General features: G+C 41.6%; 1 protein-coding gene across 1 annotated transcript; it reads right to left on the reverse strand.

Moving 5' to 3' along the window:
* Positions 1–765: 765 nt before the first annotated feature.
* Positions 766–14,803, reverse strand: gig2e (grass carp reovirus (GCRV)-induced gene 2e). Its single transcript, XM_076882802.1, has 4 exons — positions 14,341–14,803; positions 13,312–13,315; positions 5,908–6,349; positions 766–1,408 (listed from the first exon to the last, which is right to left on the reverse strand). The coding sequence occupies exons 1-4, from the start codon at positions 14,785–14,787 to the stop codon at positions 892–894; spliced, it is 1,410 nt and encodes a 469-aa protein (XP_076738917.1). The 5' UTR covers positions 14,788–14,803; the 3' UTR covers positions 766–891.
* Between the last annotated feature and the right edge of the window lie 2,545 nt (positions 14,804–17,348).

The raw sequence follows: 17,348 nt of genomic DNA on the forward strand, positions 1-17,348 counted from the left end.
CGGGGTGAGTCACAGCCTGCAAAACTGGCATCAAAAGGCATCTAACTGTTAATAACACTGGCAGCTACACCCGCTTTATAAACAAGGTTGCATGAGGTGAAAGTTTATCCACCACAGATCAAACTGCAGGTGCTGCCAGCGTCCACATGCAACTGAAGTCAGGGATGCATTTAAACTGGGAGGTGTGGTCCATGTTCAAAAGCAGACAGATATTTAAACAGCCGCACGTGCAGGATGGACGAACAGCCTCCCATCACAAGTCTCATGAACACTGCTCAGCTTTGAAGTCACCGATGAAGTCCTGTGTGCTACATAAAGCTGCTTCTTTGTCTTTGGAAGATTATTATTGTTACTCAACACAGACACTAAAGTGTGAGCACAGTGTGACCTGATGTAACGTGACGTCCTTGAAAAGCCACAGTGTAAGACTGTCTTGGATGGTATCAGTGAAAAGCAGTGTTTCATTTGTTTCTGTAGCTCAAGGACGAAGCTGCAAAAGAATGTGTCATACAAAGTTAACATATGTCCACTAAGACGAGAGAAAGTGTCTTTCTCAGCCTGAAAATCAGCTGTAATTCATTGTGCTGACACCGTGTGTCTGATTTTTAGAGCCAAATGTTTTAAAGACGTCTTAATTTAAAAGTAGAAAATTACAGGTCGCCCAGGCCTTCATGTCTTTAAGACATACCTGTAGTTTCACCTGGCTTCATATATGACTGGTTCTACTGTATATAAAAATCGTGTTGAACACACACAGAGAGCAGCTCAGTTTAATGACACGTTTATTCTTCGGTTACAGTCACACGGTTACAGAAGAACACGTCATTTATTTTATCCAAATATATAAAAATACATTTGAACGTACAAAATAATCAGAACCTGCTCCTGAGTTTACCTATAGCCCCATGCGCTGCCTCCAGCGCCCTGGACAGGTTTTGGTTTGATGGTGCCGATGATCGAGATTCGAGTCGGGTCCCAGACACAATTCTCCTCCAGGCCGCTCTTCACCATCCCACAGCCGGGCGGCACCCAGGCGGTGTCGTAGCCACTGTATTGCCAGGTCTTCTGAAGTGGGTGGTTCTGATAGTTGATGACGATCACCCGTCCCACGTTGACCTTAACTTTAATGACAACTCTGTCATACTCAGGGTGACCAATGGGATAGCGACTTGCTTTCTCCAGGTCTCTGCTGAGGTAGACCCCCGGACCGAGCATCCCATCATAAGACTGGCCAAAACCCGTCATCAGGATTCTTTTAGCATTCGCACTGGTGGTACCGTGGTACATGACGTAGGTTCTACCGTCTCTTGGCCCTTCACAATCCAGTCGGATTACCCCTGGAGGCAGGAAGTCATCTTCAGCCCACTGGAAGTACATTTTTCTGATTCGGATGTTAGTGTGATTGTCTCTGCAGGAAATCATGAGAACATCACAGCGTTAAGAACAAGAAGCCTGAACTTTAAAATAGAGAGTTAGTTATATTAAATTGGGAGTTATTATAAGAAATCAGGTGTTTTAAATGATTTTTACAGTATTTATAACTCATAAAATAACAGTGGTTAATCCTAAATACTTTCCAGTCCAGGCAGGTGTTGTGTTTCATTGTGTTGCGTCAGATCTGACGATATGAGATACATTTAATCTTTTTTTTTGTTATCTCTCAAATTGGGAATTATCACTTCATTATCAAAGTGGGCATGGACGCTCTGCTGGGTGCTGGGCTCCTGTTTCTGGCTCATGCCGCTCTCTCTCTCTCACACACTCACAAGAAGATTGTTGATTTATGTATCTGTGCATTTTCATGCTTTTGTGTTTCAGGTGCTGTATGTTTGTTTTTTCTCACAGGTGCAGCAGCTGGTGATACATCGTGCATTTCTATCTGTGCTCTGTCATGTTCTTATTTTCTCCCCTCTTCCCCCCTTTTTATTTCCTCAGATCTTTAAAAAGCAAACCGTATTTGGCACAACAGTGTGTTCAGATTATAGTTCTGACTGCAAAAGTAAAAACAAACAAAAGATAAACTTGCTGTGCCAAAGATGAGTGTCTGGCCTCAGAGGTCAGCGGCTCTTCCTGACTTAATTTGACTGTTATTAATGGAAAAATGAATATTTGTAGAAAAATAAACATGTAATAGAATAAGTTTGAATTGGCTCACTGTCCATGTAGCTGTGAAAGCCTGATGACGATGTTCTGTTTAATGTTCACGTTTATTTCACAAATCATCACCTCACTGAAAAGTTGTTTCACAATAAGTAGAATTTCAAACTCAGGGTTTCTGAATCACATTTCCTGCACGGAAATGTGATTCAGAAACCCTCTCGCTGGACTTTCACACATTTGAAAAGTTCATCATTAAGTCCTGATAAAACTGACATAAATCTGCTTTTATCAGTCGGAAAGTTCGCAGCTGAGTGTAAATATGTCCTCATTCACACAGTACTGACAACGTTTACTGCAAACATTCAGACTTTTTAAGGAAAAAAGAAGAAAAGTGTGTTTGCTGAGTCCACGTACCTCTCTGCAGGCTGGTCCAAAAATGGAGTCTGTGCCTCACTCTGCTTCTTTTTCAGGAGGAAATACCACAAACAGACCTCCTCCTTTCAGTTTCGTTTCACGTGCTGTTAAGTCCTTCACTTTAGGTTACAGGCAGTATGTGCTGGAGTACTTAGTGTGAGTTAGGTTTCACTCCTGCCATCCAGCAGCTCATAGATCAGGGACTTTTTGGCAGAACAGGAATTTTGGTTCTTTCCAGTTTTTCTCCATGATCGATTTAAGGTTTTAAAGGAAATTAGTCTCTTTGATATTTCTAAATATATGCTCTTGCTCAGATGCAGATGAGCTCTACAGCAGGTTATCAAAAGACTCAAAAGGAAACAGGAAATTCCCGTCCACTCATTTTCCTGCTGTATTTGCAAAAGTTTCCATTGTCCTGCTGCAGACTGACTTACGTTTGCACAACATAAACCAGCTTACAGGGATACAGCTGACATATTTCCCATTATCAGTGTGACTCTAAGGATCAACATCATCACATTGATGTCCTTCTGTAGCGATGAGGGCTTGTGTGCAGAGACATCGACGCTATTAGATTATTCTGTTATTATATGTTACCTTATATATGTAATCAAAGTAGTTGAATTAGAATACTGCTGTAGATCACATTATACCCTTTAATATAGAGTGTGTGAGCTGTATGTAGTTTAGTTCTCATTATACTTTTGAGTTAACAGAACATATTCACATATTAGTTCATTAGATAAATGTGCATCACTCTGTATCCTTGATCTGCTGGGAATGTGTTACACTGTTTTCTTGACATGCTTAAGTGTTGAATCATGAAGAGAAGGTTGTAAGCAGGAGACTCTGTGTCTAAAGACAGGGGAGATAGATAGACCACATTCCACACCCCCACCTTACAGAAAGCAGAGAAACAACTGCCGAGGTCATAACTTAGGCGCTGTAACAGAGAAAAAATGTGATGTTTTGGCGTTTACGACTAGCTGGGGGCCACTAGAGACTATAAAAAGCTGAGCAACCCGTCACCATTTTGAGACATGTGCCTGACCCTCTGGTAGCATCTCTCCCGTCCGGACGTTGTAATGCTCTGACTGTTGAATTGTATGGAAATAAATGATTGTTGATTGAGCATTTATACACCGAGTATTGTCCTTCCTTCAGCCCAAAGATTCAAAGAATTGGGAGATTTCAACAACGCTGATCTCTTTGTGTTGTTTCATACGTCTCTTTTATCTTCCTGCAGTTAATTTGTTCCTCGTTGTGTTGCTTTGTAGCTTCTTGTGGTCGCTGAGCATCTTTTTAAAACTATATTTTTTCATTGTTTTGTGTGCACAGACATGTAAAAGGTGACCTAACACAGTCTATGAGCACAGTTTGTGTTTGTGTCATTCTTCTGTCTGTTTGATACCATTGTGTATTTCCTGACAGTCATTTTTCCCTCTTTGCTTTTTTAGTGTCGATATTTTTACATCTTTGCGTGTTTTTAAAATTTTGTACCTTTGCGGTTGTGATATTTTCTTTCTTTTTGTACATCTTTGGTCCTTTTGAATCTAACTGGTGTCACTTTATTGCTTTATTGTAATAACTGGAAACCCTGGTCAGTGGTCATTTTATTGTCCCCAATGGGAAATTGATTTGCAGCATGTCTACTCATCAAACAACTCAGACATTTAAGAAAAACAAACAGAACAGCCCAAGTTTTATCAAGAGCTGCAAGAAAGTGCCGTGTGTGACAGTGTTGGCAACAACAGTTATGGTTTAGTGTTGTTAAGCACGATAATAGCAGCAGGTATAAAGAACTATGTCTCGTGGTTTTCTCTGCAGGCACTTCACACCGATGACCTGAAGGAAGCAGCTGAAAATCTCTAAAGAGACGGTTTGTTTGAAACTTAACATGACAGAGGTCGCCTTCCTCAGCACCTGCCTGTTATAAAAGTCCAAAAGCTGGACCTGAGACCTCCCTGAAGTCTGACCAGCCACTTTAACCAGGTTACCCAGTCCGGTCTTATTGGTCAGTGTCATGGTCCCTGTGTCTCCATTTTATTTTTTGAGTGTGTCTCCTGATTACAGTTTTTTCTGAATGCTTAAACCCAAACTGTGATTCCTGTAGCACAATCTCTAAAACTATTCAGACTTATAGCAAAACCACTCACTGAGTTTGCAAAACTAAAAGCACAAAAACTGCTTTGCACTCAGTTTGCAATTTCGTAACACACACTTTGCAAAACTGTAGGCACAATTCACTGCACAACACTCAATTACCACATTTCCAACACACTCCTAGCAAAAGTATACACATGTATGGCTATCATTAACACTAATTTGCCAACTGTCTGGCACACTTTCACATGTGAAAACTTTTTTAGATAATTAGTTCACTTTGCAATCAGCCTAAGCACTATAATACAGGTAAGCTGTGTGTGCGGAGTACAATGGAGGGAGCAGAAAGAGTGAGAAGTAGAGGAGGCCGAGGAAGAGGACGTGGAGGTGAAGAAGTAGGATGAAGAGGACGACAAGGACAAGGAGGAGCAAGAGGAAGACGAGGAGGGGGCAGAGGAAGCATGTTCACTGCAGACCAAGTAACCCATATAGTCATTATGGCGACTGCAAATAATCCTATACTTGGAAATAAACACTTGTGTTTGTTTTGATGTGTTTGAATAAACAGCAGTACTTGAAGTTTGGATCCCTCTATGCTTATGGATCTATGATAGAAGTATGAGCTCACACTGACATAGCCTACCTTGTGCACAGAGAAAGCAAAAGCCAGATGTGTTTTGTATTCATACCATCAGTGTGCAGTTGGCGCATTGTGTGCTTAGTAGATGATGGCTTGTGTGTACTGTTTGATACGGAAACACCATTTTTACGAAGGTGTGTAGAGTTAATCCAGCTGTGTTTGCTTTTGAAAGAGAACTACAATGTTTTGATGATTGGGTGACAGGTTTTCTTATTTGTGTGAAGAGTTTTGCAAAATTAGCCAATAGTTACAAAAAATGTGCTTAAGCAATCAGAAAAAACTGTATTTTTCCAGGCCTTTGTTTCCTCCATCCCAGTTGTTTTTAGATGTGTTGTTGTCATCAAATTCAAAATGAGTTATTAGTTTTTTTATTAAACAGTAAAACGTCTCATTTCAAACATCTCGCACACAAGAATTTCACTCACATGTACTGTACCAGTGTCCCTCCACATGTGATGTGACAATAAAAGTGATTTGATGTGTTTTTTATGCATAAACATATAGAATAATGAATGATTTACATATGAATACATTTATTTTTCAGGTTACACTCACATGGTTACAAAATATGTCATTTTATGATTTCTTATCCAAATATATAAAAATACATTTGAACGTACAAAATAATCAGAACCTGCTCCTGAGTTTACCTATAGCCCCATGCGCTGCCTCCAGCGCCCTGGACAGGTTTTGGTTTGATGGTGCCGATGATCGAGATTCGATTCGGGTCCCAGACACAATTCTCCTCCAGGCCGCTCTTCACCATCCCACAGTTGGGCGGCACCCAGGCGGTGTCGTATCCGTGGTCATGCCAGGTCTTCTGAAGTGGGTGGTTCTGACAGTTGATGGCTTTAACCCTTCCCACGTTGACCCTAACCTTAATGACAACCTTGTCATCCTCAGGATGATCGATGGGATAGCGACTCGCTTTATCAAGGTCTCTGCTGAGGTAGACCCCTGGACCGAGCATCCCAGCCGAAGACTGGCGAAAACCTGAAGCCAAGATCAATTGAGCGTTCGCACTGGTGGTGCCGTGGTACATGACGTAGGTTCTACCGTCTCTTGGTCCTTCACGGTCCATTCGAACCACACCTGGAGGCAAAAAGTCATCTTCAGCCCACTGGAAGCTCATTTTTCAGATCCAGATGTTGGTGTCAGTGTCCCTGTAGGAAAAATATGTTACTGACATCAGTGCCAAAAAGACAAAACAGATAAGATTAGCTATGAAATTAAGAATTTTCCTCAGTGAACATCAAGCAAATGTACCCCATGTGACTCTACAGGCCTGAGTTAGCATGTTAAAGGTTAAAGTTCATGACAGTACAATTAGAAAAAGAGGACGAAGCCTCTTCTGTCTAAAACAAACAACATTTATGTCTTTGGTTTTCAATATGTTGAGCTGGAGATCAGTGATCATTGCCATGAAAAAGCCTGTGCATTAAAAGCTGTGCTTGAATCTTATCAAGTGCAGAATAAATGACAGTCTGACCTCTGACCCCTCAAAAAGCTCCTGAATGATAGAGTGTAGTTAGATTTCCACACTGTGCAGTTTCACTTAATTTTCTGTTCATCTGAGGCTATAAATCATTTTAGAACCTGCTAAGAACCAAATTACTTTGATTAACTCAAAGTAAAAATACAAATCAATTTAAAACAGTGTGACATCAAAGTTGAGCAGCTGATACCAAAATATTGTAATGTTTTTATGGCAAAATGTAAATATAATAGGTGTAAAAGTCTGGGGACAATCATACATTTTCAAATGACAGTTTTCGAACACTGAACTCATTGAAACGTTGCCATTAAGTACAATTTAAAACTAGCTCAGGTTTGCTAAGTTACATTTTTCTGCAGCTTCTCACTGGATCGTTTAGTCCTGATTAAAGTGACATAAATCTGCTTTTATTAGTCAGGAAGTTCACAGCGGAGTCCAAATATGTCCTCATACACACAGAACTGACAAGATTCACTGTAAACATTCAGACTTTGTTTGAGTCCACTTACCTCTCTGCAGGTTGGTCCAAGAATGGAGTCCGTGCCTCACTCTGCTTCTTTTAACAGTAGACGTCCTTCTTTCAGTTTTGTTTCATGTGCTGTTGCTCGTCCTTGTCTTTAGGTTACAGACAATATGTACTAGGTGTGGTCAGTGTGTGAGTTAGGTTTCACTCCTGCCACACAGCAACACACAGATCAGGTGTTTTCAGCCAGAATGAAACGTTTGGCACTTTCCAATTTTCCTCCATAAAAGTTTTGTGATATTAAAGGAAATTTGTCTCCTTAATATTTATAATTTTATGCTCTTGTTCAGATGCAGATGAGTTATATAACAGAAACACGTAACAGGAAATTCCCGTCCAGTCAGATTCCTGCTGTATTTGCAAATGTTTCCATTCTGCTGCAGACTGTCTTTCGTTTGGACCAGTGAAAGTTTACGGGAATTTGGCTGATATATTTCCCATATAGCGAGCTCCTGCTGTGGCTCTAAGGCTCCTGCTAACTTTGCATTTATGTAAAGCTGCAGATGCTGAAAATGACGGCCTGAATCTATTATTACACTAAATTGGCTTCTCTCAAAATATAAAAGAGCCCATCAGTGTCTTTAGTCACACATTTGCTAGCATAGATAGCATAGAAACTGAACATTAAACAGTCTTCTTTTGTCTTTTCATTACTTAAATTTATGATAATGGATTATACAGCTGTGGGGTATACAGTTCATTACAGCAGACGTCTTTCTGAAAGTGCTGTAACTAATAACCCTTTCCCACTACCACCTACTCGAGTCAGCTCTGCACACCTCAACTCCTTTTTGGGGTTTTCTATTAGGTGGTGGTGCCTGGTACCTACTGTTAGTACCTACTCGGCTGGGGATCCAGGTGATACGAAAATGTGACGTCACCAGACGGCATGTCACCGATTGGCTAGTCAGTGGCGTCACTCGATGAGTCTTGAGAGCTTCTCCTTTGCAAAAATCTAAACCGCCATTTTGAACCTGGCAACGAGGGAAATGTGTACAGAAAAAACAACACTGTGGCCCCCGAGTCTGACACAAAGGCCCAGACTGAGCAGCAGGTTTACCATCACCTCAACGTGCTGTTGTGGCGTTCATGTCGCACAGAAATTACATCAACATGACCGGAACCGAGTTAAGTCAAGTCGAGCCAAGTAGGTACTAGTGAAAAAGATCTATAAGTTTAATTCAGATCAAACTGAGGTTATTGTACTCGGCCCTGAAAAGCTTAGAAATATGGTATCTAACCAGATTCTTACTCTGGATGGCATTACCTTGGCCTCCAGTAACACTGTGAGGAACCTTGGAGTCATTTTTGACCAGGACATGTCCTTCAACGCACATATTAAACACATATGTAAGACTGCTTTCTTCCATTTGTGCAACATCTCTAAAGTTAGAAATATCCTGTCTCAGAGTGACGCTGAAAAACTAGTTCATGCATTTATTACTTCCAGGCTGGACGACTGTAATTCATTATTATCAGGAAGTCCAAAAAACTCACTGAAAAGCCTTCAGCTGATCCAAAATGCTGCAGCAAGAGTCCTGACAGGGACTAGAAAGAGAGCATATTTCTCCTGTTTTGGCTTCCCTTCATTGGCTGCTCCTCACATACAACCTGATGTATCAATCTCACCTGATGAATTACGTAATCAACTAAAAAATGCTCTAAGTTCCGTTCAAGGTGGTCTAGGTGAGGAAGACCAATGTAACCTGGAACAAAGAAAGGGTGGAAAGGGAATAAATAACTCACCTGTGTTTCACTCTGCTCTGTTTAAAAAGAAACATCCTTCTTTCAGTTTTGTTTCACGTGCTGTTATTAAGTCACTTTAGGACCACACCCAGTAAATATTGTCTACAGCCTAAAGCGAGGGACTTAACAACAGCACGTGAAACAAAACTGAAAGATGGATGTCTCAGAGTGGTTTGAAATGAAGTTTATTAAAGTGGATTTACAAGTGCAGAATTTATTCTACAAATTATTATTTAAGCACAGAATTCTTTATTTTGATGCGCGTGGCTCTTGTGGTCCTGCATAGTCAGTGTGTGAATTAGGCTTCACTCCTGCCACACAGCAACACACAGATCAGGTGTTTTCAGGCAGAATGAGACTTTTGGTATTTACCATTGTACCTCCATAAACTATTTAGAACAAACAGAGGGTGGAAGGGAATAAATAACTCACCTGTGTGTTTGTTCTGTTGCTTAACAATAAGCTACCTGTCATGTCGTTGAACCTGTTGTAAATCCATGTTTAACTTTTTCTGTTGCAGATTTCTTTGTCTTTCACTTTCAGGCAGACTGGATGTGTCGGTTAAGAGTGGCAGACTCATTGTTTTACTTTCCCCAAGAGGGCACACAGATTTACGTTTATGATGCCTTTGTTTTGTTGTTGTTTTTGTGATTGATACCTTTGTCCTGTTGTTGGCAGACCAGGCGTGTGATCGGTCATATGATGTGTACACTGCTTCTTTTTTTGATTGTGCTTTATAGGTGGACTGGGAAACCCTGGGTCAGTGTATAGAGCTGATAACAATGGTCAGTGATCACTTTATTGTCCCCAATGGGAAATAGATTTGCAGCATGTCCACTCATCAAACAACACAGACATTTGAAAAACAAACAAACAGAACAGCCCAAGTTTTATGAAGAGCTACAAGAAAGTCCCATCCTCTAGTTCGCAGTGATCGGTCGCATCACTGGAGGGGACGAAGCCGCTTATAGGAGAGAGGTGTGATGGTCTGATGTCATGGTGTGAGGACAACATCTTCACCCTCAACACTAACAAGACAAAGAAGATGATAGTGGACACGAGGAAGAAGAGGAGGCCTCACCAGCTGCTGTTTATCCGGGGCCTTGAAGTGCAGAGGATGAGCAGCTTTAGGTACCTGGGCGTCTACATCAGTGAGGACCTCACCTGGACACCGAACACCACACAGCTGGTCAAGAAGGCTCAGCAGCGGCTGTATTTCCTGAGGAAATTTGGTATGTCGGCCAAGATCCTAAGCAGCTTCTACAGCTGCACTGTGGAGAGCACACTGACCAGCTGCAGCGCTGCATGGTACGGCAGCACTGCTGCTATGGACCAAACGCCTGCAGAGAGTGATAACAACTGCGGAGAAGATCATCAGGACCCCGCTGCCCTCTCTGCAGAGCATCAACCATCGCAGAGTCCAGAGGAGAGCTGCCTCCATCCTCAAAGACCCCACACCCCCCAACACGGACTGTTCACACTTCTGCCCTCGAGACGGAGGTTTAGGAGTGTGAAATCCAGAACATCCAGACTCAACAACTCCTTCTTCCCCACGGCCATCAGACTCGTGAACAGCTGACCTATTTTCGAACAGTAATAATAATTTTTTGCACATCAGGCCATCCTGCATATTAAGCTACGGCTCTTTTGCACACATCTGTTTCAGAATTAAATATTTTTGTCTCCCTTTCTGTCTTCATTTATTTATTTGTACTATTTGTATTTTAGCTGTTCTATTTCTATTGCATATATTAATCGGCAGCAAAGAAAGAATTTCATTGCACAGAGAAATGTCTTTTTTATTCTTTGGACACATGACAATAAACACTTTGAATCTTTGAATCTTGAAGGAAATGCTGTGTGCGACAGTGTTGGCAACAACAGCAGGTCTTCACTGCAGGCACTTCACCGACGACCTGAGGGAAGCAGCTGAAAATGTGACTTTTCATTCTAAGAGCCTGAGTCCGTTCGGTCCCGTGGCGAAGAGACAGATTACCGTACCAAACAACGCTACAAAACATTAGAACAGATTAAAAATGTATCATAATTTCAGATGAAACATAAAAATACCAGTCTTGGTCTGAGGTGGTTCGGGCATCTGACAAGGATGCCTCCTGGGCGCCTCCTGGGTGAGGTGTTCCAGGCATGTCCCACCGGGAGGAGGCCCCGGGGCAGACCCAGGACACGCTGGAGAGATTATATCTCTCGGCTGGCCTGGGAACGCCTTGGTATTCCCCCGGATAAGCTGGAGGAGGTGGCTGGGGAGAGGGAGGTCTGGACCTCTCTGCTTAGGCTGCTGCCCCCGCGACCCGGCCTCGGATAAAGCGGATAAAGATGGATGGATGGACATAAAAATACTCAATTTCCTTACAAACACAGCCGTTGTTGGACCTTTTTTTGTAGCAGCAAACTGTGACTCAAAGGGCAGAACATCAAAAACTACCCTCCAAATACTTGTAACTGTCCACCAGTTCAATGGCTGCTGGCACTGTTTACTATTGTTAGTGCAGGATGGGGCCTGACCCCCTGGAGTCAGTGGCCATGTCTTCAGTTTTCAGGGTGTTGATCTTTAAAAATGACGCCAAGAAGCAAACTCATCCACAGCCACATGACTTACAATGACTGTTATCATGTGTACTTTGACAGTCATTCTATTACAGAATATAGAGCAGAGGAGAGAGACAACATCACTGTGATGAACCAGTAGAGTATATACAAGGCCTGTATGCAAATATCAGTGGAAGCTCTTCCACCTGCTGCAGAATCTCCTCCCTGATGTTCATCTCTAGAGACGTTAAAGCAGCAGGCCTGAAATCATTTAGTGATGTGGGGTTTGTAGTCTTTACAACTGGAGCATTTTCTAAACCTCTGGAACCTTTTGCTTCTGGAGTGATAAGACAAAGATATAAGAAAAGGTAAAGTAAAAATCTGTCAGCTCATTGGCCAACTGAAAACCAGGAGACTTCTTTCTTAGTACTGCTGCACATACACGACCCATATGAAGTGGAGATGTGACTGAGCTGCAGCAGACAGACTCAACCTGAGTCCAAACCTTCGGTGAGTCTGGGTAAAACAAATAAAGTGAATATATCTTCTTATCTGCACGCTCGCTTTGGCCCAGGCCACAGTTTCCTGCTCAGCTAGCTCAATCTGACTATTCTGGACTTTTCAGACTCTGCTCGTATCTTTATTAAATTCACAGTAATCTTCCATCTGCTTCTCAATTTCTGTGCTTGACTTTTCCACTTTGGTGCTATTTCACATCCCTGCTCTCCTGTATATGAAGAAACCTCCAAACTAACTCTTAGGGTCCAGTCGTCAGTTTGTCAGTTTTTATGAACTTTAGTGTAAATTCTTTATATTTTCCTTCATTTAAAAATTCTTTTTTTTTTTTTTGGATTAATTTAAAGTAATGCCTGCTGTCATGTCCAGGGGGCGCTGTGGCTCTACAGTAATCACTGCCACATGGATGAACTTGTTAGTCACTCACATGAATCTACTCATTTAAATTCTGTTATGAATTTTTTTCATGTTCACACGTTTTCAGATCTTCACTATGACTCCAGGTTTAATGTGCTGTAGATGACGATTTCATGCTGTCATTCAGAATCAAAAGACTCAAAAAGGACACTTGTAGCAGGCACCGCCCATCCAGCCAGATTCCTGCTGTATTTTCTGCTGCAGGCTGTCTTATGTTTACACAACATAAACCAGTTTACCGGAATAACATATTTCCCATAAATGTGATCACTGTAACTTTAAGGTTACTGCTAACTTTGTATTTACACTTTCAAATGTCTCGGAGTATTTTTTAAGCTAAAAAAGCAAACCCATGCCTCCTAAAAAGAGCAAGATCCCCAACAAATCCCCTTTTGTTTTTTGGGGGCTATTTTATGTCCTCTTTGCTATTAAAAAAAATCTTTATAGGCAATTTTTCCCTTTTTGTGTTGTTTTGCTTGGATTTTTGAACATCTTTGTTTCTTTTTTATACTGGTGGTGGTCAGAGGGCCCGGTGGCGCCTGTGTCCGGCAGCCTCGCCTCTGTCAGTGCGCCCCAAGGCAGCTGTGGCTACAACGTAGCTGCCATCGCCAGTGTGTGAATGTGTGTGTGAATGGGTGAATGACTGAATGCAGTGTAAAGCGCTTTGGGGTCCTTAAGGACTAGAAAAGCGCTATACAAATGCAGACCATTTACCATTTTTTTGATTTTACATTTTTTAAGATCATTATATTTTTTAGTTTTGTCATCTCTGTGGTCAATCACTTGGGAGGATTCAGTGCATTTAGGCACTTTGCTGTTAATGAATATATGAACGTTTACCTTTTTGAATAAAGTATGAAAAGTCTCTTCCAGTTAGAACTTTTTCCTTCCCACTGTCACCAAGTCCTTCTTCACTGATGGGGTCTTCTCACTAAGATAGTAGGCTCTACCTTACACTAAAAATGTTTTAATATGAATAAATATTGAACGGATGTTACCGAGATAACAATATCCAGTTTGAAAAAGGAGACAGGGAGGCAAAGTTGACAATAGAATAAAGGTTTTATTAATAAATAAACAAAAAAGACACATAAGCCTGTATTTTACCCCAAAAGAAAGAAACACACAAAAAAATAAGTGTCGTTCAAAGGCTACATGAACCAAGCTCAGTCTTTATGACCAGCACGACCACGGCCAGCACGGCCAGCACCACCACGACCAGAACCAGCACGGCCAGAACCAGCATGGCCAGCACCACCACGACCAGAACCAGCACGGCCAGCACCACCACGACCAGAACCAGCACGGCCAGAACCAGCATGGCCAGCACCACCACGGCCAGCACCACCACGACCAGCACCAGCACGGCCAGAACCACCACGGCCAGCACCACCACGGCCAGCACCACCACGGCCAGAACCAGCATGGCCAGCACCACCACGACCAGCACCAGCACGGCCAGCACCACCACGACCAGCACCAGCACGGCCAGAACCACCACGGCCAGCACCACCACGACCAGCACCACCACGACCGCCTTCACTATCAGAATTGCTGTCTGGCATTGGTGCGCTCCACCCCATGGCCTGAAATCCTGCTGGACTACAATGACACATACAAAACTCAATGTCTTTTTTTTTACATTAAAATATATAAAACGCTTCCAAATATGCAAAATACAACAATAACTGCTTGTGGAATTTACCTGTAGTGCATCCATGCACACCATGCATCATAATCATCATCATAATCATATGAGTAGGGATCTGGGAGGTCTGGGAGTGAGTAAGTTAATTCTCTCATCGAGATCGGTCTTGAACCAGCTCGAGAATCCCTGACAGGTTTTGGTTTGATGGTCTCAAGGATTGTGATTCGCTTGGGATCCCAGACACAATTCTCCTCCAGGCCGCTCTTCACCATCCCACACTTGGGCGGCACCCAGGCGGTGTCGTATCCGTGGTCATGCCAGGTCATCTGAAGTGGGTGGTTCTTATAATCTATGCGTTTAACCTTTCTCACGTTGACCCTAACCTTAATGATAACCCTGTCATGCTCAGGGTGTTTGATGGGATAGCGACTCGCTTTATCCAGGTCTCTGCTGAGGTAAACGCCCTGACCGAGCATCCCGCCTGAAGACTGGCGAAAACCTGACTTCTGGATCGATGAAACATTTGCCCTTTTTGTGCCATGGTACATGACATAGGTTTTACCATCTTCTGGTCCTTCACAGTCCACTCGAACTACCCCAGAAGGAAGACCGTCATCTTCAGCCCACTCAATGCTCATTTTTTATTTCAGTCAGTGTCCCTGCAGGAAGAAGAATCATTATGATGAGGATATCATCAAATTAAGACAAAAACAGGGTAAGGGTTACCGTTCAAAAAGGCTTATTATTATTATTATTATTATTATTATTATCATTATTATATGTCAAGTAATTTAAAGGTGTGTCCAGAAAAGCAATTTGAATTTACTTTAAATTAATTTTTAAGTAAAGTTAATCTTAAATAATTTCCAGTCCAAACATATGGAATAAAAATCCACATATACAGTAATATACTAAGAAAAAAAATGGAAAACATGAATCTTAAAAAGACAGAAACAAAAACACTTGATTCATTTCAGTTGGAGTTTGGCTTTATGATGTCAACATAAAGCCAACAGAAAATAATGATAAAATATATATATATATATAATAATAATAATAATAATAATAAAATGCAAATCTCAATAAATCCAACAACTGTCCCCCCAATTTTAAAATATCATAAGATGAATATATTCTATATATTATTTAACACAGTTGGGTAGATACCAAGTATACCAGTGTTGGTATCTTAGTGCAGATAAAAATGAGACCTCTAAGTGGAGCCTCACTGGAGGCCAAGGTAATACCATCCAGTCAGTATCTGCTTAGACACCAGGTTTCTGAGGGTTATTCGCAGGAAGTACAATAACAGTTAAATCAGAATTTAGAAGCAGAAAAAATAGTGGTCATCTAGACCTTTATGTCTTTAAGACAGGCCTGGGTATGTCGTATGTATTATTGTAATAAGCAGCACCTAAAATAAAAAGCACTGGTCCCAACCCAAGAACCATGTGCAACTCTGTGACTACGTTTTGTGGGTGAAGAAGACAGACGAGAATATTTACATGAAAAATTACTAGAATCTACTAGAACCTATTAGAAATTATCCAAACAGGTGCATTGCATTTTCTTCAGCACCAACACCCACAGTACAAAGTACTCGACTGTCTGCAGAGGAATATTATGGTCACTGGTACTGAACGCTGCCTAGCAGGACAGGTCCAGAGAGTGCACTGTCAGAGGCTTTCAGAGGGTCATTGGTAACCTTCACTAATGTTGTTTGTGTTCTCTGATAATCTCTAAATAATGACTGAAACTCTAGAAATAAACAATTCATCTGAAAGAGTCACAAAGCTGATTAGTCAATAAGCAGCTAACTGGACTTTAATTGGCACTTTATGTACACAGAACTATCTGTGAAAATCTAGACTTTGAGGAAAAACGTACGTCTCTCTCCAGGTTCATCCAAAAGTGCAGCCTGTGTCTCAGTCTGCTTCGTTTAAATAACAATGTTCAGCCTTCAGGAGGAAGTACCATGAATAGAAATCCTTCTATCAGCTGTTTCACATTCTGCACATTGTTATGTCCTTCACTTTAGATTGTAGATGATGTTATTTATTGGGAGTGGTCTGTACAGGAGTTATCATAGGTTTCAGTCCTGAGAACCAACTGCACACCACCCAGGGCCTATCAGACAAAACGGGGCTTACGAGAACTTTCTTTTCCTCCACGAAAGATTTATGATCAGCACAAATTTGCCTTTTCAAAATGTACATTTTCCTATAGGTCTGTAAGACGAATTACAGGCAGTCAGAAATATCAGAAGGACATGTGCAGACGGGAATCACCTGTCCAACTACATTCCTACCAGTATTAAAGTTTCCATTGCTCTGCTGTGTCCTCTCTTACATTTCTCATCACATAAAACATCTTATGGGAATATGGCTGACATGCTGTTAGGCCTGGACTTTTGGAAAATGGCACACGTTTGTAATTTTGCCTCTGTACACAACCACAGTGGATTTTAAATCCAGTCAAGATTTTTAAAAATCAAGATCTGAGTCAAATTAAAGTGCACGCCCACAGCAAACTGCAAAAGTAACCTCGAGGCAAAGACATGGAATATTCTTCAATCGCCAAATACACCCAATAAATGCACTTTGAATGAAGCAGGAGTTGAAAATGCTGTTTCTTCTTTAAGGTGACGAACAGGGAGCAGGAGAAGCAGATCTAAAGGGAGGACGGGGAATAAAAATCATTGGCCCGTTGTTTTGTTTCTCAGTAACACAGCCACCTGTTAGCTTGTTCAACCGGTTTTAAATCCAAGTTTCACTTTTGTTTCAGGTCTTGTACATTTTCTTGTAAGTCACACGTCATGGTATTCATGAGGTGTGGTTAGCAGAACAGCAGGTCCCACATCCATGTTTTTGACAGGAGACCACAAAGATATATAGTTATACGGCCTTTCCCTAGAAAGAAAAGGTGTTGTTTAATTATGATTTTTACCCTGCTGCTAGAGGAGAAGTCAACATATTCTCTTTTACAAAGTTGATAACGACCTTCATGTACCTGTCAGGGTTACTGTGAGAAGGAAAGGATGTCCTGATAATAATCCATTTGTTTCTTAGTGCTGAATCCAGATGTTGTCCAGATGTCACCACACAATTGATCCATAAATGATTCACGTGTGCCTAAATCCTCAGTCAAGGCCAAATGTGAACCAGAGGAAACTGCAGGTGGGGCTATGTTTAGGTTGAAC

The sequence above is a fragment of the Maylandia zebra genome, linkage group LG4 (genome assembly GCF_041146795.1).
Source record: "Maylandia zebra isolate NMK-2024a linkage group LG4, Mzebra_GT3a, whole genome shotgun sequence".
Lineage (NCBI taxonomy): Eukaryota > Metazoa > Chordata > Actinopteri > Cichliformes > Cichlidae > Maylandia > Maylandia zebra.